The 23,566-nt window shown below is 37.0% G+C and overlaps 1 protein-coding gene across 4 annotated transcripts in view; it reads left to right on the top strand.

The window, feature by feature from the left end:
* The window catches only part of PRIM2 (DNA primase subunit 2), a 462,179-nt gene that overhangs the window by 194,171 nt on the left and 244,442 nt on the right, over window positions 1–23,566 (top strand). For all 4 annotated transcript variants that reach the window (XM_064360945.1, XM_012441560.2, XM_012441561.2 and 1 more), the window contains exons 6-7: window positions 9,709–9,804; window positions 11,877–12,014. In XM_064360945.1, coding sequence (XP_064217015.1) covers window positions 9,709–9,804; window positions 11,877–12,014 — 234 coding nt within the window. The remainder of the gene's footprint in view (window positions 1–9,708; window positions 9,805–11,876; window positions 12,015–23,566) is intronic.

Raw genomic sequence — 23,566 nt, 5'->3', positions numbered from 1 at the left:
TAAATGAAATATCCTTATAATTTCTCCATTAGTTTTTAAGGAGAAAGCAGGAGAAAAGAGAGTACTCAAGATTATTTTAGGAATTTGAAATAATGAAGTCAATAGTAGTTTATACTAATTATTTGATAGTAAAGTTTCAGACAGTCATCCTACATTTTTCAATCGAATTGTCGTATATTTTCCATTTCCATTTTGGTTATAACTAAATAGATAAATGAAGATTTAGAATGTGTTTGACAAATGGATGCATTTTTAAATTCACCAAAGAAAACCAGAATATTTGCTCATAGGCCATGAAACAAGAAGTGATGTGAAATTTAGATCGAATGAACATGATTTTGAGTTTATTTGCTTACTTTGGGTGAAAAGTTTAGAAACACATTGAATTCCTTAGAATTTTGTCTATAACTTTTTTTTTTTTGAGTTAGTGTCTCACTCTGTCACCCAGGTTGGAGTGCAGTGTTGCCATCTCAGCTTCCTGCAACCTCTGCCTCCCAGGTTCAAGGGATTCTCCTGCCTCAGCCTCCTGAGTAGCTGGGATTATAGGCATGCACCACCACGCCTGGCTAATTTTTGTATATTTAGTAGAGACGGGGTTTCATCATGTTGGCCAGGCTGCTGAGCTCAAACTCCTAACCTCAAGTGATCTGCCCGCCTCGGCCTCCCAAAGTACTGGAATTACAAGCGTGATCCACTGTGCCTGACCCAGAATTTTATCTATAACATCTAATCTGAGCAAGACTAGATAGCTTTTATTCTGCTTTGAGTGGGGTAGATTTCAATGAGAAGAAATATTACATTAAACTGTAATTTTTATTTAAGTTTGTGAGTTTTTTTTTTTTTCCCAAAATTATATCTTGTATATTTCTAAGACAGAAGACTATTTGGAGAAGTAAAGTCTCTTGTAGCTAAAGTATTCTGTTGTGTGACAGTTGAACTGATGTGTGCTTTCCTGACATTTACTTGGTAAACAGTTAATTGCTTACTAAGTTAGAAATAACTGTGGTACTGGTAACACAAATACTTGAATTTAGGGAAAGGTTAGATACTATATTATGCTGGTGAAGTTTTAGTGGTACATAGGTATTGATATGGGATTTGTATAGTTAGAACCTAAAGTAACATTAGGACAAACATCTGTATGTCCAAAGATACTAATTTCCTTATCGCTGTGTAAAAAGTGATCATAAAACGTTTATGACAGGTTAACACATTTGGCTTCAACTTCAGTTTTGCCAGATCTAGGCAAGATTTATTTGGGCAAAAAACAATACATGTAATCAATTATAATTATTTTTAATGGTGGGAAACATAGATATGTATATTAAAATCATATTTAATTTCAGATAAATGTTTACTGGGAAAATTTGAAATATAATTTTGTATTTAAATTAGGTGCTGACTTAAAAAGCAATGAAAGACCATCATGAAGACGTGAACATTTTTTCTCCTTTCACTGTATCTGCCCTATCAGTTTCTTCCTTTATTAATTGCTGCTTGAGGTTTATAGCTTGGCTCTAAAACTTAAAATAGCTACTTCCTCTCAGATATTCTCTGCTGTGTGTGTCTGCTTGCCTATTGAGTTTCAGAGGATTTCTCTTATGGAATGCAAAGTGAGAGAGAAATAGTCAATTAAGTAGAGATGTTACTGTCAACAGAGATGTATGTAAACAAAGCAAATGCTAAAACAAAATAATCTGGCTTTAGCTCTTAGGGAAATATTTGCTATTGCTAAATCTCAATTTAAGTACTCTAGAATGAGTATTGATTATCCGTAATTTGTGCTCTGATACCCTTTAAAATTTTTACCTATAAAACTTCTCATGATGCTGGGCGCAGTGGCTCACGCCTGTAATTACAGCAGTTTGGGAGGCTAAGTGGGTGATGATGAGGTCAGGTGTTCGAGACCAGCCTGGCCAACATGGTGAAATCCCGTCTCTACTAAAAAATACAAAAATTAGCTGCATGTGGTGGTATGCACCTGTAATCCCAGCTACTCATGAGGCTGAGGCAGGAGAATCGCTTAAACCCGGGAGGCAGAGGTTGCAGTGAGCCAAAGTTGCAGTGAGCTGAGATCACTCCACTGCATTCCAGCCTGGGCAACACAGCAAGGCTCCATCTCAAAAACAAAAACAAAAACGAAACAAAACAAAACAAAAACCAACTTCTCATGGCATCTAGTTGTGTTACATTTTTAGTTTCTGTATCTTTATCTTGTTCTTCACTAAAGAGGAAGTGAAGTGAAAGTTTCCAGTTGGTGACCTTTTCTTGTCTTCCGTTGCTTTTGATGTTACGTGTTTGTTCAACTTTCCTGCAAAGTAGTGTCCGTTTATTTGTTTGGAGACCACATGGCCTAGTGGATCTTAACGTGCGAGAGACTTTGGTTAGAAATCCAGTTTGGTTTCTACTCATATTAATTAGCTGTAGAACTAAGATAATATCTACCATGTAGGGTTATTAGTAGGATTAAGTGAGATAGTGTAAGTAAAATGGTTAGCATAGTAACCAGTAGATAGTACACATGGATCTCAATCATCATCAACTTTTGAATAATCTGCTAGATTGACACACCCAAACTTCCTTCTCTGCTGTATTTCAACTTTCATATAGTAACTGGTGTATGATGTATTAAGCCCAGCCTCTGATGCTCTCCCTCTTCTCACCTCCCACCTTCCAAAAGGCCTAGTGAGTATTGTTCCTCCCCATGTGTCCATGTGTTCTTATCATTCAGCTCCCACTTAGAAGTGAGAACATGTAGAATATGTGGTATTTGGTTTTCTGTTGCTGTGTTAGTTTGCTAAGGATAATGGCCTACAGCTCCATCCATGTCCCTGCAAAGGACATGATCTCGTTCCTTGTTATGGCTGCATAGTATTCCATGGTATATATGTATCACATTTTCTTTATCCAGTCTATCATCATTAATGGGCATTTGGGTTGACTCCATGTCTTTGCTATTGTGAACAGTGCTGCAGTGAACATATGTGTGCATGTATCTTTATTATAAAATATTTATATTCCTTTGGGTATACACTCAGTAAGGGGATTGCTGGGTCAAATGGTATTTCTGCCTCTAGGTCTTTGAGGAATCACCACACTGTCTTCCACAATGGTTGAACTAATTTACGCTCCCATCAGCAGTGTAGAAGCATTCCTTTTTCTTCACAACCTCTCCAGCATCTGTTGTTTTTTGACTTTTTAGTAATCGACATTCTGACTGGGGTGAGATGGTATCTCATTGTGGTTTTGATATTCATTTCTCTAATGATCACTGACATTGAGTTTTTTTTTTCATGTTTCTTGGCCACATGTGTGTCTTCTTCAGATAAAAGTCTGTTCATGTTCTTTGCCCATTTTTTAATGTTTTTTTTTTCTTGTAAATTTGAGTTTTTTAGAGATGCTGGATATTAGACCTTTGTCAGATGTATAGATTGCAAAAATTTTCTCCCATTCTTTAGGTTGTCTGTTTACCCTGTTGATACTTTCTTTTGCTGTGCAGAAGCGCTTTAGTTTAATTAGATCCCATGTGTCAATTTTTGCTTTTGTTTCAATTGCTTTTGGTGTCTTCATCTTGAAATCTTGTCTGTGTCTATGTCCTGACTGATAATGCCTAGATTTTCTTCTAGGGTTTTTATAATTTTAGATTTTACATTTAAGTATTTAATCCATCTTCAGTTGATTTTTATATATGGAATAAGGAAGGGGTCCAGTTTCAGTTTTCTGCATATGCTAGCCAGTTCTCTTGGCACCATTTATTAAATAGGAAATACTTTCCCCATTGCTTATTTTTGTCAGCTTTGTTGATGATCAAATGGTTGTAGGCATGCGGTCTTATTTCTGGTTTCTCTAGTCCGTTGCATTGGTCTATGTGCCTGTTTTTATACCAGTACCATGTTCTTTTGGTTACTGTAGCCCTGTAGTATAGTTTGAAATCAGATAGTGTGATACTTCCAGCATTGTTCTTTTTGCTTAGGGTTGCCTTGGTTATTTGGTCTCTCTTTTGGTTCCATATGAGTTTTAAAATAGTTTTTTAACAAGATTATGTGAAGAATGTCAGTGGTAGTTTGCTGGGATTAGCATTGAATCTAAAAAATGGTTTTGGACAGGTTGGACATTTTCACGATACTGATTCTTCCTATCCATGAGCATGGAATGTTTTTCCATTTGTTTGTGTCATCTCTGATTTCTTTGAGCAGTGGTTTGTAGTTCTCCTTGAAGAGTTCCTTTACTTCCTTTTTTAGCCTGTGTTCCTAGGTATTTTATTCTTTTTGTGGCAATTGTTAATGGGATTGCCTTCTTGATTTGGCTCTTGGCTTGGCTATTGTTGGTGATTAGGAATGCTAGTGAATTTTTTTTTTTTTTTGTGACAGAGTCTCACTCTGTTGCCCAGGCTGGACTGCAGTGGTGTCATCTCGGCTCACTACAACCTCCACTTCCCTGTTTCAAGCTATCCTCTTGCCTCAGCCAACTGAATAGCTGGGATTACAGGTATTTTTAGTAGAGACAGGGTTTTGCCATGTTAACCAGGCTGGTCATGACCTCCTCACCTCAGGTGATCCACCCATCTTGGCCTCCCAAAGTGCTGGGATTACAGGTGTAAGCCACCTAGCTGGCTGGAATGCTACTGATTTTTGCATGTTAATTTAATATCCTGAGACTTTGCTGAAGTTGCTTATCAGCTTAAGAAGCTTTTGGGCTGCGACAGTGTGGTTTTCTAGATATGGGATCATGTCATCTGCAAACAAAGATAGTTTGAGTTTCTCTCTTCCTGTTTGAATACCCTTTATTTCTTTCTCTTGCCTGATTGCTTTAGCTGGAACTTTCAAGACTGTTGAATAGGGGTGGTGAAAGTGGGCAATCTTGTCTTGTGCTGGTTTTCAGTGGGAACGCTTCCAGGTTTTGCCCATTCATATGATATTCACTGTGGGTTTGTATATATGGCTCTTATTATTTTGAGGTATGTTCCTTTAATACTCAGTTTATTGAGAGTTTTTAACATGAAAGGATGTTGAATTTTACTGAAGGCCTTTTCTGCGTCTATTGAGGTAATCATGTCGTTTTTATCTTTAGTTCTGTTTATGATGAATCACATTTATTGATTTGTGTGTGTTGAACTAGCCTTGCATTCTGGGGATGAAACCAACTTGATCATGGTGGATAAGCTTTTTGATGTGCTGCTGGATTTGTTTTGCAAGTATTTTGTTGGGGATTTTTGCATGGATGTTCATCAAGGATATTGGGCTGATGTTTTCTTTTGTTTGGTTGTATCTCTGCCAGGTTTCGGTATCAGAATGATGCTGACCCTTCTTCTATCACCCAGGCTAGAGAGTAGTGTTATGATCATAGTTCATTGTAACCTTAAACTCCTGGGCTCAAAAAATCTTCTCACCTCAGCCTTTTTTTAAAATTAGCTGGATGTGATGCTGTGCGTCTTTAGTCCTGCCTCAGCTGAGACTATAGGCACACACCATCACACCCAGCTAATTAAAAGAAATTTTTTTTTAAGTTGGGCATGTCATGGTTTATGCCTGTAATCTTAGCACACTGGGAGGCCAAGGTGGGAGAATCATTTGATTCCAGGGAGTTGAGACCAGCCTAAGTAACATAGTAAGACCCTGTCTCTATAAAAAATTAAAAAAATGGCCAGGCATGGTGGCTCACATCTGTAATTCTGATACTTTGAGGGACCAAAGTGGGAGGATCCCTTGAGCCCAGGAGTTTGAGACCAGCCTGGGCAACGTAGGGAGATCCCATCTCTATAAGAATAAATAAAATAATATTAAAAAAATTTAAAAATAAGTAGCAGGGCATGGTGGTTCGTGTCTGTAGTCCCAATTACTCAGGAGGTTGAGGCTACAGTGAGTCGTGATCATACTATTCCAGCTTGGGTGAACAAGCAAGACCCTGTGAGAGATGGAGGTTTCACTTAGTTGCCCAGGCTAGTGTCAAAGTCCTGGCCTCAAGCAATCCAACTGCCTCAGCCTCCCAAGTAGCTGGGATTACAGAAGCCAACTCCCATACCTGGCCATTTTTATATTTTAACCATTCTAATTGTCATGTAATGGTATGTCATTTAGGTTTCCATCATGGTTTCAAATCCTGATGACTAAGGACGTTGAACATCTTTTAATATATATTTTTGACTCTTTGAAGTTTCTCATTTGTAAAGTGCCTGTTAATGTCTTTTGCTCATTTTTCTATTACATTGACTCTTTTTTGTTGTTGCTGTTATTTCTGTCATGGCTCTTCTTGGCCCTTTGCATGTTCTTATGCATTTTAGAACCAGCTTATAAATTTCCACACACAGAGGCATATACAAAAGCTGTTGTGATTTTGTTTGGGATTGTATTGAATCTATAGGTCAATTTCAAGAGATTTAAAACATTTACAATGTTAAAGTTTTCTGGTTGATGTTTAGGGATATCTATGTTAATTAATTTTTCTCCAGTTTCTCTCAGTAAGATTTTACATTTTTGTTGGTAAAGGCTTTGCATATATTTTGTTAGAAACTTATTGCTACATCCTTGATAGTTTTAATTCTATTATAAATGGTAGCTTTAAAAAATTCCATTACTGAATTTTGTTGCTGGAATATAGAAATACAATTAGTTTTTCTATATTTGAATCCAGAAACCTTACTCAATTAGGCCAATAGTTTTAATAATTTATCGTGAATTCTTCTGGATTTTCTAAGTATACTAAATCACATAATCTGCAAAGAGAAAGTTTTTCTTCTTTTTCAATCTTGATGCTTTTTTGTCCTTATGTATATGGTTTTTATTCATGGAGTTTCATTTCCTGGTGTTCTTTGTTACCGTTGTATGCTGGAGATTGTGTTTGGAAAGTTATTTATGGACTATATTGATGCTTAGCAGGATTATATCTTTCTAGAAGGGTTTTCATCTGTTTTTTTTTTTGTTGACTTGGGATCGTTGCTAGTCCAGGACAATTTTAATTTAAATTTGGGATCTAAGGTCTCAGACTCACTAGATAAGTTGAAAATGGGCAGCAGATCCATATGAAGGCTGATAAGGTTCTGGATCATCCTCAAGTAATTGTTCAGTTACCGGAATTTCAGGGGTTTCTTCATGACTCCATTGAGTTTTAAATTTCTGTGCCCAAATTTTTTTGTCTGTTTCTAGAATTTATTTTTCTTTTTCCCTTTTTTTTCTTATGTAGGCCTAATCATCTCTGAAATGTCATTTCTTATATTCAACTAAATGTGTGTTTGGAACCTGTTTAATAAAGCACAGGTTTCATTCAGTGATATAAAACAACATGTCACAAAGCTTTTTCACACATTGCTTGAATTTAGGTCTTAGGGTTGGATATTTGTATATTCTTGTAAGGGCTCAATGGGCTAGAAATGTAATTTCTTAGATTCCACAAAATGTGTGTTTGGAACCTTTTTAATGAAAACCCAGGTTGCATTCAGGGGTATAAAACAGCACATCAGAAAGCTTTTTCTCCTCCTCCTCCCCCTCCTCCCCCCCCCCTCCTCCTCCTCCTCCTTCTTCCCTCTTTCTTCTCCTCCTCCTCTTCCTCTTCTTTCTCCTCTTTTTCTTCCTCTCCCTCTTCTTCCTCTTCCTGCCTTCCTCCTCCTCTTCTTTTTTCTTCTTCTTCTTTCTTCTTCTTCTCTGTACCACCCAGACTGGAGTGCAGTAATGTGATCATATCTTACTGCAGGCTTTAACTCCTGGGCTCAAACAGTTCTCCCACCTCAGCCTCCCAAGTAGCTGAGACTACAAGTGTGCACTGCCACATCCAGCTGATTTTTAAATTTTTTTTTGTAGAGATGGGGTCTCACTGTGTTGCCCAGTCTAGTCTCAAACTCCTAGACTCAAGTGATCCTCCCAACTTGGCCTCCAGAAGTGCTGGGATTACAGATGTGAGCCACCATGCCCAGCCTTTTTCTTAAAAAAAATAAAAATCACTTTTTAGAGTTTCTACTTCATACAGATTTTGCTTGTCTTTTATTTCTGTACATATAATGGCATAGTTATCTGTATACTTTGTGAGTTCTCTACTGTTTTTGTTCATAAAGTATAGTTTTATCGTACACCTTGTTATAAAATAGTGTGCTTGACATTGTATTTGAAAATTTATTTGTAGAAATACTTTGAGGCATACTGTGAAGGCTCCTCCAGAGAGGATTTGAGTTTGCTTTTGTGAGGTGCCTGGGCATTTGAATCAGATACCACCTTAAAACAAGTTCAAGGTTTGAGATTCCATGATATCCTACATCATTTGAGCAGGAAGATCTCTTGTCAGATATCCCACTTTATGTGGGCCTGACTTTGTATATTAACTTTCTGTGTTGTAAAGATGTTTTTAAAAATGTATCAGTGTTTTGTTTTGTTTTCTCTAAGAGGTTGACCTGAATAATACAGCCTGCTTTACCGAAACAGCAAGTTCTACTGCAGTTTATTTAACTAGATACATGTTGGACACTTAGTATTTTTCTTTATTGTAAATAACACTGTAATGAAATGTTTGTATTTGTGTGCTTGTCCTGTTATTTATTTGTGATCAATCTGGAAATAAAATGTTACGACCTGCATTTTTTTTTTTTGAGATGGAGTCTTGCTCTGTAGCCCAGGCTGGAGTGCAGTGGCACAATCTTGGCTCACTGCAACCTCCGCCTTGTGGATCTTGGTTCAAGCAGTTCTCCTACCTCAGCCTCCCAAGTAGCTGGGATTACAGGCATGAGTCACTATGCCCAGCTAATTTTTGTGTTTTTTAGTAGAGATGGGGTTTCACCATGTTGGCCAGTTTGGTCTTGAACTCCTGACCTCATGATCCACCTACCTCGGCCTCCCAAAGTGCTGGGATTACAGGTATGAGTCACCATGCCCGGCCCCACAACCTGAATTTTTAAAGGCTATTTGATATATATTATCAAAGTGTTGGTACACAAAGATTGTCCTAACACTGCATATTCTAACTCTTTTTAACTTTTACCATTTTGATAGGTGGAAAATACTACACATTATTATTTTAATTTAGCATTCATTATTTTTACTTATATAACTATTGGCTGTTCATGTTTTTATACTTATATATGGCCAACTAGGAGTTTACTGAGGCTAACTCACACATCAGATGATGTAAATATTTCCCTCAGTTTGTTACTTATATTTCATCTTCATTTACAGAACTATGTTTTGGTATAGAAGTTTAATGCTTTTACTAGTCAGATCTATCAATCTTTTGTAAAGCCATAATCAGTCTGAGATAATAGATTTATAGTTGTTCCTAGAAAAACTAGTGTTTTAAGTTTGGAATTGTCTTATGCGGCTAGAAAATTGAGGAATAGTTAAAGCGCTCTAACTTCAATTAGGATATTTTAATAAATTAGCATAACCCGAATAAGGATAATACTCATTTTTATTCTACATTAATCTGATTTTTTATGGTGAGTTTTTTCCTTTTTCTCATTAAAATATTTTCTCTTTGCTACTGTTCTTTTGAGGTATACCTTCAGAAATTAACAGAGTTAAAATTTGAAAAAATTTTGAATTTAGATTTTTTTCTCTCTTTTGTCTTTGCTAATGATAATGATTCAGAAATGGTAGAACTGATTTGTGATATCAAGGTTTTACAGTTTTTAATATAAGTATACAGTGTGCATTAAAACAGGAAATCATTTTATTGAATCTGAATGAGGACTTCAGATATTTGTAACAGCTTAAAATATGTTTTTTTTAGATAAGTGATAAAGAGAAGACTCTTCGAGAAAAGGAGATTATTGCCTCCTCACCAAATTTCATTGGAGTTAAGTTGGAGCAGGAGTCCATTTATAAGGTATGTAAACATGTAAAATACTTCCTAGGTTTTGTTAAATACGTCACATTGAGCTTTAAATATATATATATATATTTAATTAATCCATTTTTATAGCTTCTCGTCACCACAGCTACTCCTTCTCCTGTACATATACTGTACTCATTGCACTAAGGGTTTACCAATGTTCTCTGCTGGGCTGTCACCTTCCACAGATGCATTCCCAAACCTGCTTGGGCTCTGACCCCCCACTGCAGGCTCTTTTCCTAAAGGAATACCCTCCTTGCATTGTTCGGCTTCTTACACCCTGCACTGGGCTGTCCCCTGCCAGGAAACCCTCATCATGCATTTGTTCCCAACACTGTTTGGAAGTCCCCTTCGCTGCTCTTGGCCTCTGACATCATGCTGTCTCGCCTCATGGTCTCTCTGTCATTCTATTTGGGATCTGACATTGTAAGCCTACTTTTTTCCTATGTGAATGCCTTCCTTAACCTACTCAGATTGCACCATCCTGTGCTGGGCCACCTTGGTTTCCCCTCCCCACTCAGTGCAGATAGCTACTTCACACAAACCCTTCCAAAAGGGGAAGAGGCAAAAGCTTATATTCATTTCACAATTTGACAACTGCAACCCCACAATTTTCTTTGAAAAGAACATGCTAATTACTATGAGTGAGTGCCAGTAGTTTAAAATTCCCCCATTCCACCTTCTTTGTTTTGACTGTTGGGCCATCATTCAGTCAGCCTTTCAAGCTTAGAGTGTGGGGATCAATATTTGTTTCTCTTACAGCACACATTTCCAGTTAGTGTGCCTTCACATCATCTTTTGCTTCTACTTGCACATTTTTATTTCCACTGTGACCACCTTAATAAGCTAGAAGCATGGAATATTGTAGCTAAAGAATCCCTAAGGATCAGTTAGCCTATCTCTTCCTCCCCTCTCTCAGTTTTACAGATCTGGCTGCTGAGATTTAGAGAGATTCATTAGATTTACCAAATCATAAGTCTAGTCAGTATCAGAACTTGGAATAGAATTCATATCTTAAGCTTCTGTTCCCTTTTTTTGCATATATTATTGCAATAAGCCCTCTTACTTGCTCCTCTGATATGTCCTGTATAAGCCATCTGTTTGGTACAGTGTCACACAGTACTGCCCTGTAGGGCTGTTTGACTTTGTATGTGTGCCCATGAGGGCAGGGACTGTTTTGAAGTTGTAGAAATTGATGAATTAATCAAAAGTTGTTTAAAAACATACAATCTGTTTATAGTGTGAGATGTCATTGGATACATAGAAAATTGTATGCATTTATATTTAATTCAACCTTAAAACTTGGATGAATAGGCAGTTTGGGAATCATTTCTCACCTAATTTTTTAACCTCGTTTTTTTAAAAAAGAAAAACTCTGTATTAGAGAGTAAGGATGATTTTTACAGTTTACTAATAACATATTTTGCTCATCTCTTAGTATTTTAGGGTTGTTCATAGGGCTTAAAAAAACTAAGTACTTTTAAAAATAAATTCTTGGGGCAAATACTTATTTTAATAGCAAAACTGAATGCTTATTATTTCTCTTTCTTAGAATTGTGATTAGCTTTCTCAGTATATTTCTCTGGAGTGAGAATGGAAACACAGATGAAAAAATTGGAATTACTTATTAAGTAATTTTTAGCACTGTTGTTTAGCAATTAGGTAATTACCAATGTTGTTTACCAATTAGGATTCTATCTGATGCAGGATAAAATGTGGGATATATCGTGAGGTGAATGCAACATGTGTAGAAGTCTTAAGAGTTTGAAATCCTGGGGATTATGTTTGGTAAATTCAGAGGTTAAGAAATAAAAGAAAGCATTCCAACTTGGCCCTTTAGTATTATTATTTTTCAAAGCGTCAACTCTGAAATGAACATATTTTTGTACTGCCACTTTTTCCTAATGCTGTTGAGTTTTAAGGAGGATAAATCAATCATTTTGTTATTCTTTTGACTCTGCTAGGACTAATGAATTTCTTTGTTTATACTTAATACATATGAAGACTTCGGAGGATTTTTTAATGACAGGTGCTGACTTATTTTCCCTATTTCACTCTTAATTCAGATCCCTTTTGCTGATGCTCTGGATTTGTTTCGAGGAAGGAAAGTCTATTTGGAAGATGGCTTTGCTTACGTACCTCTTAAGGACATTGTGGCAATCATCCTGAATGAATTTAGAGCCAAACTGTCCAAGGCTTTAGCAGTAAGTATTTCACTTTATTTCCATGTTTGACACGTTCACACTTTCAGTTATATACCCTTGGTAGTTTTTTTCTATGTTTCTCTAGGAAATAAGTTAATTTAATTTTCGTAATGATACTCAGATTACTTATGATGTTGTACTATTAATCCCAAAACTCCTAGGTTTTTATTTGTTACTACCCATAGTTGGTTTTTTAAATTTTTTTCTTTGATCTTACTAATACCAATGGTGAGTGATTAATTTTGTGAGTAACCTCTGTGGGTTTCTTCAAGATCATGTCTTTTTTCCCTTAGAAATAGACTTCATATGTGGCTCTTAACAATTTAGTGTGGCCTGTGGTAGATATAACTCCTAGATTTCTGTTCTTAATTAGTATTTGGTATTCGTAGAAGACAATATAAAAGAAAATCTAAATGCTTAAGTACTAACACAGTGATATGCTGTTGCTGCAATGAATAGCTCCGTAGTGGGTGAATTTGGAGGTAACTGTGTTGAGTAAATGACGTGATCAGTGATTTTTAAGTAGTTTGTTGGAAGTGTGACTCTTAAGTGTTGATATCTTAAAACTATACATACTTTTATATGTAAAACACATATTTTACAGTTGTCTTTTAATCTGAGTCTAGTTTTTAATACTTTTTTTATACTTCATGCACAAGAGGACTTCAGAGTTTTATGACATGGCTCTTTTAAGCTATACTGATTACAGACTAAGCATATGCCAAGCTTTCCTTCTGAGTTAAAAACTGTAGTATTTTCTGATACAAATAAATTTTTATTGACTCTCTGGGGTTACCTCAATATGCATAATTTAGCTATGTCGGCATTTGGGAAGACTAAAATGTTAACTGTTTTTATTTAATGAAGGAATTTATGAGAATACCTAGCTTAACAGATATTTAGTAACTGTTAATATATTCCTTCTCCATTCCTAATCCTGTTATTTCTTTATCATCATTAAAGTTGATGCTTTTAAATTGTTTCTTTACTTGTCCATCACTACCCTAGATTATATTCTATTTATAGCTAAGAAAAGGGTCTTTCACCACTTTTCTTAGAGGTGTGAACCTCTGTGGAGGACACTGATATTTGTCTGCTGTTTGGCCATTGCTCTTTTATTATTCTTAGTTTTATTCACCCATTTTCTGTCTGTTGACATTTTAGACCACATTTCTTCGTGTGAAATAACCAAATATTTTCCAGAATATTGGACAGTCTTAACTGTCATCTGTTAAATGCCAGTGGTGGCCCCAGTCTCCATGACAACCAAAAATATCACCATGCATTTCAGAAAACTTCTGGAATGTTAATATTACTTTTAAGCTGATCATAGTCATTTCTTTCTTTCCAAATTGTTGATCTACGCATGTAACAATGTAATTGTGGCTAAAAAGTATAAGTTCTTTGGGGGCTTCTGAAAAAAATTTTTCTTGCTAAAATAAAAATAGTCACGTGGGATGAAGTAGTCTTTTTTTCCCCCTCTGGATATTGTTGTCACTGAATGAGATGCCTGGAACAGATGCAGTCATCTAGAGATGAGGCAGGTACCTTCAGGACAACCCGATTTGTTGCATAGAGATGGGAAAGATGGAAAGAATCTGAGTCCACGTTGCTGTCATTGAGTTGCTGAATTAACCTAATTCTGGAACCATCAAACTTTTTATTACATGGGATAATGAGTTTTAATTTTTAAAGGCACTAACTTAGGAACTCAAAAGTGGAATTCTCTTTCTCTGGTAGCAGAAAGCATCCTGGTACTGGATCAGTGTCTGCATTAGTTAGTATTTTCTTTTCAAGTTGCAGGTAACAGGAAACCAGCCTGTGCTACATTAACCAATAAATGGAATCTGCCAAGTCTTAAAATTGAGAAGTCTAGATACAGTATGAACTTCAGACATAGCTTGCGAGTGTTTCATCCCTTTCTCTGAAGATGTCTTTACCCTTATGCATATGCCTTATCCTCAGTCTGGCTTTCTGATGGTTGCAAAAATAGTTAGCAGTGGGGTCAGGCTTTACATCTGTATAGCATACTATTTAAAAGAGTTTCTTTGTCTCAGTTCTTAATTTTTGTCTTACTATTTACTGTGCTTAAAATGGCTTAAATCATATGCTGTATTAATTTCCTAGGGCTGCCATAGCAAAGGACCACAAACTAGGTGTCTTATAACAGCAGAAATGTATTGTCTCATTGTTCTGGAGGGCAGAAGTTTGAAATGAAGGTGTCAGCATGGCCATGCTCCATCTGAAGGTGCTGGGGAAAGATCTATTCCACATCTCTTTTGTAGCTTCTGGTAGTTTTTTGACTTGTGGCAACATAACTTCAGTCTTTACATGGAATTCTCCCTGCATGTCCTAAATTTCTGCTTTTTCTAAGGATATGTCATATTGGGATATCTTTTTTCTAAGGATATTAGTCACCTCTCAACTCCAGTGTGACCTCATTGTAACTAAGTGCATCTACAACAATCCTATTTCTGAATAAGGTCACATTCTGAGGTGCTGGGGGTTAGTACCTCAACATGATTTCTTTTTGGGACACAATTTAACCCATATCACACATGCCCATCACTAAAGCAGTTATTGTGGTTTAAGGGATGGCCTAGCCTAACATCATCCCTTTAGATGGGGGATCATGGGAGCTGAGAGTCAGTGTGTTCCTGAAACCACAATATTCCAAACAAAAATAGATGATTGGTAGGAATGGGGAGAAGGGAGAATGGTAATTGGGAGACAGACAACAATTATCTACTACCTAGAAGACACTTAACGTGTATTAAATGTATGAAGTTTCTCACTTTGTAATTTCTATTCAAGCCAAGCTGCCCAGTGCCTAACTAATCTAACTATGAAAATGAATCTGAAATTCTTTTACTTTCGGGGTTTTAAAGCTACTTTTTATTTTGTGTATTGTAAAGTTTAAATAAATTAGTAAGTTTTGACTGTTTATTTTATAAATTTGCCTTAAAATCAACTTAAAAAAAATTTTACACTTGCTGCACATTTTTATTTTAGGTAAGCCAAGATAATTTATGTATATATGTGAGTTAATGTATCATTCTAATATTCCGGTGTAGAAAGGATATGTGGCAGAGTTTTGCAGAATTTTATAATTTTTTTCTACTTTATAGGTCTAGATGAGAGAGCTATACTGAGAGAAAGGACAAAACTTTGGTTCCTAAGTTTGTAATAAATTCATTTTCAGCAAACTGCACCTAAGCTTTGTACCTCGTTGACAAGAAATACAGTATTTATAAACTTTGAATTCCCTTCACTCCTTTCTACTCATCTTCCCCCCTCCAAACATACTTAAAAAAATTAATACTTTAAAAAAGTTTGAAATATCATAGACTTACAGGAAATTAAGTAGAAAATAGTAACTTTTTCTTTAAACCATTTGGGAATAAGTTCCTAGCCTGATGTCTTGTTACCCCCAATACTTGTTAGTGTGTAATTCCTACAAACAGAACATTTTCCTGCATAAACACAATTAAACGTCAAAATAAGAAAATTAATGTTGATGAGTTACTACCATCTAACCCTCAGATCCCATTCAAGTTTCACCAGTTGTCTCAATCATATCCTACATGCAGTTCTAATTTACATGTGTTACTTAGTTGTCATGTCTCTTTAGTCTCCTTCAGTTTGCAACAGATTCTTAGTTTCTCTCAAATTTTCATGGATTTTGTTACTTTTGAAGATTATCAGCTAATTATTTTGTATCTCTCAGTTTGGATTTGTCTGATGTTTCTGCCTATTTATATTCAAGTTATTCATTTTAAGCAGTACTGTTATAGAAGTTATGCTATGTTCTTTTCATTGCATTCCGTCAGATTACATGACTTTTGATTCAGCCCAATTCTGATTGACTTTATCAAAATTTATCCATTCTATTGTTAATAGGCATTTGGCTTTTCCTTTTTATTCCTTTGGTTATCACAAATACTGCCGTTGTGAACATTATAATACATATTTTAGCAAACATTTCTGTTGGTTATATGTTTAAGAATGGAATTGTAGGGTATTGAGTATATTCGTGTTCAGCTTTAATGGATTTAGATTTACTTTAAATGGATTTATTGTGGCTTGGTGTGGTGGCTCATACCTGTAACCCCAGTCCTTTGGAATGCCGAGGCGGGAGGATTGCTTGAGCTCAGGAGTTTGAGACCAGTCTGGGCAACATAGTAAGAATTCATCTCTACTACCAAAAAAAAAAAAAAAGAAAAAATAACCAGATGTGGTGGCATGCGCCTGTAGTCCTAGCTACTTGGGAGGCTGAGGTGGGAGGATCACTCGAGCCCAAGAGATCAAGGCTGCAGTGAGCCATGATCATGCCACTGCACCCCAACTTGGGCAACAGAGTGAGACCCTGTCAGAAAGAGAGAGAGAGAGAGAGAGAGAGAGAGAGGTAGAGAGGGAGGGAGGGAGGGGGAGAGAGAGAGAGAGAGAGAGAGAGAGAGGAGAGAGAGAAGAGGAGAGAAAGAGAAAAAGAAAGAAGGGAGGGAGGGAGGGGAAGGGAAGGAAGAAGAGAAAGAGAAAGAAAGAAAAAGAAAGAAAGAAAGAGATTTGTCTTGATTACAGGTGGGTTGTGGAGAGTTCTGGCCTTGGTGTCTTGGGTGTAATAGAAGGCAGATAGTGACTTGCTTTCTCAGGCAGTGCTTGACTTACTCCTGGGTGGTTCAGAGCCAATCCTGGTTAAGAGGAGGAGGTCCAGAGAGCACGTTTTCTTTTGTAGAAGAGTGGTGGGAGTTGTTGCCTGGGAGCCTGTCCTGCAGCTGTGGAAAGGAGGGAAGCGAAGGAGCTTCATTTAGGGCGGTGGCGAAAGAGAAATCTAAACCTATTATTATGGTCTCTTTATTATTGTCCTTTCCGTTGAGGAAGGTTTTGATCTTGGAGTATGTAATTGAAAAATTTCAGCTATATAAATGGAAATACTCTTATAGAATAAGAAAAAGTACCCTAAAGTAGATTTTTTGAAAGGTGTCTTGATGACTGGTAGTGGATGAAATAAATGGTTCTTCGGGGAGTTGTAAATTGATGAGTTTTATTTACCCCAGGTGATATCTGAAAGTTTGTTCTTAACCTGTGATCATGTGACTTTTATAATATAACTCTCTGACTTTTGAACATGCTTTAGGACGGAAAAAAATTTGACATTACTTTCTCCTTTGATAGGAACTCTGTGGCTCCACTTCCTCTTGGAACCTTCCCCTAAGTCCCAAGATTGTGCTAAGTCTATCTCCTTTGTGTTCCCACAGCATTCTGTACACTACCAAATTCCAGTGAAATTATTCTGATTATATGTTCTCCTCCTCAATAAAAGTAAGTTTTTTGAGAGTGAGGGATTTCTTTTAATTCATATTTTTTTATCTGGTGTAGCATGTGACACATAGGATTAGTGCTCAATGAAATTTGGTTGAACTGACAGATAGCAAATAATGATAGAAACTTCCTTTTGTTCACAGTGTCCTGTTTATACATACTGTTGATCCGCTACAAGTCTCTGAGAGAAATAGGGGTTATATTGTGCATTATATGGATGAGGAAAATACAGCTCAGAGAAAACAAAGTAATTTGTCCAAGATTATGTCTGCTAATAATTGCTGGAGCCCTGACTTGATCTCATGTTTTCTGATTGTAATTCTCAGGATCTTTTGATGGTAACTGTGCTTGTAATTCTCAGGATCTTTTGATGGTAACTGTGCATTTGTCAGGAGTTGTATAACCAGGTGATTTAGGTCTTCAAACTGATAAAATATTCAAAGGTAAATATAGTAAGGTCTATACAGAGCAGGCACAAGGGGTGAATTTGGAACTACGATACAGTAGATTGATAACCAATTAGGGAAAAATGAGGGAAAGATAGATTTTTCTGCTTCATATGGTAATTTTAGAAGCTGTAGTTAGTTCTTTTATTTAATGGTTTATTTATAAATAACTTTTTATTTGTTCATCCATGCATAGTTTTGGGTACTAGAGATACACTACTTAAGTTAGATGAAATTTCTTCTTATAAAGCTTATATTTTAGTGGGAGAGAGACAATTACCAAAGAATTAAGCAATAACAATATTATAAATGACATGAAGGAGCCAGCTGAACAAATATAGAGAAAACTGCATTCCAGGCAGGAAAAGTCATTAATGCAAAAGGCCTCAAAGCGGGGAATCTTGGTATTTTTTAAAAAATATATTTTATTGTGTTTTAGGTTTGGGGGTACATGTGAAGAACATGCAAGATTGTTGCATAGGTACATACATGGCAATGTGGTTTGCTGTGTTCCTTCCCATCACCTATATCTGGCATTTCTCCCCATGTTATCCCTCCCCAACTCCCCGCCCCCCGCCGTCCCTCCCCTAGTTCCCCCACGCAGACCCCAGTGTGTGATGCTCCCCTCCCTGTGTCCGTGTGTTCAACACCTGCCTATGAGTGAGAACATCCGGTATTTGATTTTCTGTTCTTGTGTCAGTTTGCTGAGAATGATGCTTTCCAGGTTCATCCATGTCCCTACAAAGGACATGAATTCATCGTTTTTTTATGGCTGCATAGTATGCCATGGTGTATATGTGCCACATTTTCCCTGTCCAGTCTCTCATCGATGGACATTTGGGTTGGTTCCAAGTCTTTGCTATTGTAAACAGTGCTGCAATGAACATTCGTGTGCATGTGTCCTTATAATAGAACGATTTATAATCCTTTGGATATATACCCAGTAATGGGATTGCTGGGTCAAATGGAATTTCTATTTCTAGGTCCTTGAGGAATCGCCACACTGTCTTCCACAATGGTTGAACTAATTTACACTCCTACCAACAGCGTAAAAGCTTGGCATTTTTTAAGAGTCAAAAGGCCAGAGTAGCTAGAGCATAGTGAGCTACAGTGGAGTGCTACAAGATGAGACTGCAGTGGCGAGAGGTAGGACTCGCTGGGAGTTTGAATAAACCAGGGTAAAGAGTTTGATTATTTTTAGCCTAATATAGTGGAAAGACATTGGATAATTTTGAATAAGGGAGTGATATGATCTGATTTATGTTTTAAATAGATTACTGTGGCTGCTGCTTGTAAAACATTTTGGAGGATAAAGAAAGAATGGAAGTAGGAGGACTGGTCTGGAAGTTCTCACAATAATCTAGAGAGTGACTTGAAATGGATTGGCTGTGGTGATATGACTGAGAGAAGTCAGTGGATTTCAGTTAGTTTTTGAAGTATTATTGACATGGTGGATTGGTTGTGAGAGAAAGAGAAGAATCAGCATAATGATAATGAGAGTTTAAGCTTAATGAAAATTTAGAATTTGCCAAGTGCTGGTCTAAATGCTTTGTATGAATTAATGCATTTAGTCTGTATAGTAACCCTATGAGGCAGGTATCATAATCAGTTTCTTAGGCTTGTAGTATCTTTGTACAGGTTGTGAGGAGCAGAAGCAGGATTTGAATCCGTACAGTCTGGCATCAGAGTCTATGTTCTTGACCACTGTATTAGACTGCCTAGAATTTTGGCTTGAATAATTTCTTAGGGGGTGATGCCTTTGCGAAGATGTGGAAGATTCTGAGAAAAGTATGTAAAATAAAATCAAGAGTTCTGTTCTGACTATGTTAAGTAGAAGGTGCTTATTGGTTATGCAAATGGAGGTGGCAAGGTCCAACTGGGATTTGAGTGTCTGAATTTTTGGGGAGAGTACTGTGAAGCCGTGAGACTCCAGGAAGCGTGTAGGATGTCAGTGGAGAAGGAAAGGGGGCCCAGAGTTGAGCTTGGTTTCCATACCCATCCACTCAATGTCGTTAAGCAGGGAACATACTTTGTTGTTAGAAAATGGGCAGATCCTTAAATTGCAGCTGGATTTTTTTGAGGCAAAAATCTTTTTCTTCACACAGTGTGACTAATTTCACTTCTTTGTTTGTTTGTTTTGAGACAAGGTCTCTACTCTTGTCACCCAGGCTGGAGTGCAGTGGTGCAATTATAGCTCACTGTGGCCTTGACGTCCCAGCCTCAGGCGATCCTCCTGCCTTAGTGTCCTGACTAGCTGGGACCACAGGCATGTGCCACCATGCCTGGCTAAGTTTTTATCAATAAACGTTTATGGCCGGGCGCGGTGGCTTACGCCTGTAATCCTAGCACTTTGGGAGGGCGAGGTGGGCAGGTCACGAGGTCAGGAGTTTGAGACCAGCCTGGTCAACATGGCGAAACCCCGTCTGTACCAAAAATACAAAAAATTAGCTGGGCGTGGTGGCTGACACCTGTAATCCCAGTTACTTGGGAGGCTGAGGCAGGAGAATTGCTTGAACCCAGGAGGCGGAGGTTGCAGTGAGCCGAGATCATGCCACTGTACTCCAGCCTGGGTAACAGTGCTAGACTCCATCTCAAAAAAAGAAAAAAAAGTTTATGTAGAGTTGGGGTCTCCCTGTGTTGCCCAGGTTGGTCTAGAACTCCTGTGCTCAAGTGATTCTTCCACCTAAGCCTCCCAAAGTGCTGGGATTACAGGCATGAGTCACCATGCCTAGCCTTAATTTCACTTTCTATTTGTGACACTCATCATTAGAGGGTACTGGTAAAATGTTCCAGAAAACATATTTATACATACCTTATTTAGATATAGAAAAAAGGACTTTGAGAAGTTCTCAGGAAAATAATTGACAGGCAGTTAAGTGGCTCTTACTTGAAGTCAGAGAAAAGCAAGGATTTTCTTTTTTTGAAATGGATTTCCTTTTTCTCATTTAAAAAGTACCAATTGGGTCTGTGGCTCACTAAGTATTTGCTGGTTCAGAAAAATATGCTTTGTAGGCACTTGATCAAGTAATTTTTATTTCTAAAGAGTTTAGAATCCTCTTAAATCTTTTATCCTCTCTTTAAAAGTAGTTTTCAATTTGCTTCCTTAAACTGTGATTAAATAAAATTAATTTTCTTGAATGATTACTTACTTGGAAATCATATAGGAGTTTTTTTATTATTTGTGTCCACCTAGCTGATTTCTTAGGTTTTGGTTAATAGTCTTTTTAAATATGCTTCCTGATTATTTAATGCCATTTTAAAGTGGATCACTGTGAACTAGTCAGTACTGCAGCTAATCCATCAATATGCAAGTAGTGGATAACTTGCCTTCACCTCCACCATTACTGTCAGGCACCAGTTCATTTATTCTCTCTTGGTACTGATCTGTAGGAAACAAAACGTTGCAGTTGAAAGCCATGAAACTATTAGGATGGTGCAAAAGTAATTGTGGTTTTTGTCTTTACTTTTAATAGCAGAGACTGCAAATATTTTTGCACCAACCTAATAACAGAAAAAAGAATCTTTTTTGGGGGGTGGCAGAAAATAAAACATATGGTCTTTCTAGTTTGACAGGTTTGTTGACTGAGGATGCTCAGCTGAACTTGATTGTTGTTCTATTTGTGAGCTACTGGCTTGTTAAGCTTTTTCTAAGATGCAGTTTACAATTTGTTGTCTATTCCACACACTTTTTTTTTTTAACTTTTAGGTTTAGGGGTACATGTGAAGGTTTGTTACTTTAATAAACTAATGTCATGGGGGTTTGTTGTACGGATTATTTCATCACCCAGGTATTAAACCCAGTACCCATAGTTACATTTTCTGCTCCTCTCCCTCCTCCCAGCCTCCACCCTCAGGTCAACCCCGGTGTCTCTTGTTCCCTTCTGTGTGTTCAAGAGTTCTCATCATGTAGCTCCCACTAAGTGAGAACATACAGTATTTGGTTTTCTGTTCCTGTGTTAGTTTGCTAGTTAGTAGCATCCAGCTACATCCATGTTCCCACAGAAGACATGATCTCATTCTTTTTTATGGCTACATGGTATTCCATAATGTATGTGTACCACACTTTCTTTATCTAGTCTGTCATTGATGGTCATTTAGGTTGATTCCATGTCTTTGCTATTGTGAATAGTGCTGCAGTGAACATTCATGTACATGTGTCTTGGTGGTAGAATGATTTATATTCCTCTGGGTATATACCCAATAATGAGATTGCAGGGTTGAACGATAGTTCTGCTTTTAGCTCTTTGAGGAATCGCTGTACTGCTTTCCACAATTGTTGAACTAATTTACACTCCCACCAACAGTGTGTAAGTGTTCCCTTTTCTTTGCAACTTCATCAGTATCTGTTATTTTTTGACTTTTTAGTAATAGCCATTCTGACTGGTGTGAGATGGTATCTTATTGTGGTTTCGATTTGCATTTCTCTAATGATCATTGATTTGAACTTAGTTCATGTGCTTCTTGGCCACATGTATGCCCTCTTTAGAGAAGTGTCTGTTCATGTCCTTTGCCTACTTTTTAATGGGCTTGTTTATCTCTTGCATATTTAAGTTCCTTATAGATGTTGGTTATTAGACCTTTGTCAGATGCGTAGTTTGCAGATATTTTCTCCCATTCTGTGGGTTGTCTGTGTATTCTGTTGATAATTTCTTTTGCTGTGCAGAAGCTATTAAGTTTAATTAGATCCCATTTGCCAGTTTTTGCTTTTGTTGTGGTTGCTTTTGGTGTCTTTGCCATGAATTTTTTGCCCATTCCTATGTCCAGGATGGTATTACCTAAGTTGTCTTCCAGGGTTTTCATAGTTTTGGGTTTTACATTTAAGTCTTTAATTCATTTTGAGTTGATTTTTGTATATGGTAAAAGGAAGGGTCCAGCTTCAATCTTCTGCATATGGCTAGCCAGTTATCCCAGTACCATTTATTGAATAGGGAGTCTTCCCCACTGCTTGTTTTTGTCAGCTTTGTTGAAGATCAGATGGTTGTAGGTGTGTGGCTTTATTGCTGGGCTCTCTATTCTGTTCCATTGGTCTGTATGCTTGATTTTGTACCCATACCATGCTGTTTTGGTTACTATAGTCCTGTAGTATAGTTTGAAATTGGTAGCGTGATGCCTGTAGCTTTGTTCTTTCTGCTTGGGATTGCCTTGGGTATTCAGGCTTGTTCAATATGAACTTAAAAAAAAATTTTTTTTTTTTAAGTTCTGTAAAGAATGTTTTTGGTAGTTTGTAGTTTGATAGGAATAGCATTGAATCATATAAATTGCTTTGGGCAGTATGGCCATTTTAATGATACTGATTCTTCCTGTCCATGAGCATGGGATGTTTTTCCACTTACTTGTGTATCTTTGAGCAGTGTTTTATAATTCTTATTGTAGATATCTTTCACCTCTCTGGTTAGATGTATTCCTAAGTATTTTATTCTTTTTGTGGCAGTTGTGAATGGGATTGCCTTGTTGATTTGGCTCTTAGCTTGGCTGTTGATGCTGTGTAGGAATGCTAGTGATTTTCATTCATTGATTTTGTATACTGAAACTTTGCTGAAATTGTTTATCAGCTAAAGGAGCTTTTGGACTCTGACTGGAATTTTCTAGATATAAAATTATGTCATCTGCAAACAGGGATAGCTTGATGTCCTGTCTTCATATTTGGATGCCTGCCCTTCATTTTATTTCTTTTTTTTTTTAATTAGTAATAGCTGAATAGTAACTTGATTCTCCCTTATTCTTAGCATTTACATTATATTTATAGTTAATTAATCATCCAATTCTAAAAAGTTTTGCGGTGGCCAA

Source organism: Aotus nancymaae, unplaced genomic scaffold, assembly GCF_030222135.1.
Source record: "Aotus nancymaae isolate 86718 unplaced genomic scaffold, 86718_ANA_hifiasm-v0.15.2.pri h1tg000040l, whole genome shotgun sequence".
Lineage (NCBI taxonomy): Eukaryota > Metazoa > Chordata > Mammalia > Primates > Aotidae > Aotus > Aotus nancymaae.
The sequence above is the reverse complement of the archived record's forward strand: the minus strand, read 5'-3'. Positions and strand labels throughout refer to the sequence as shown.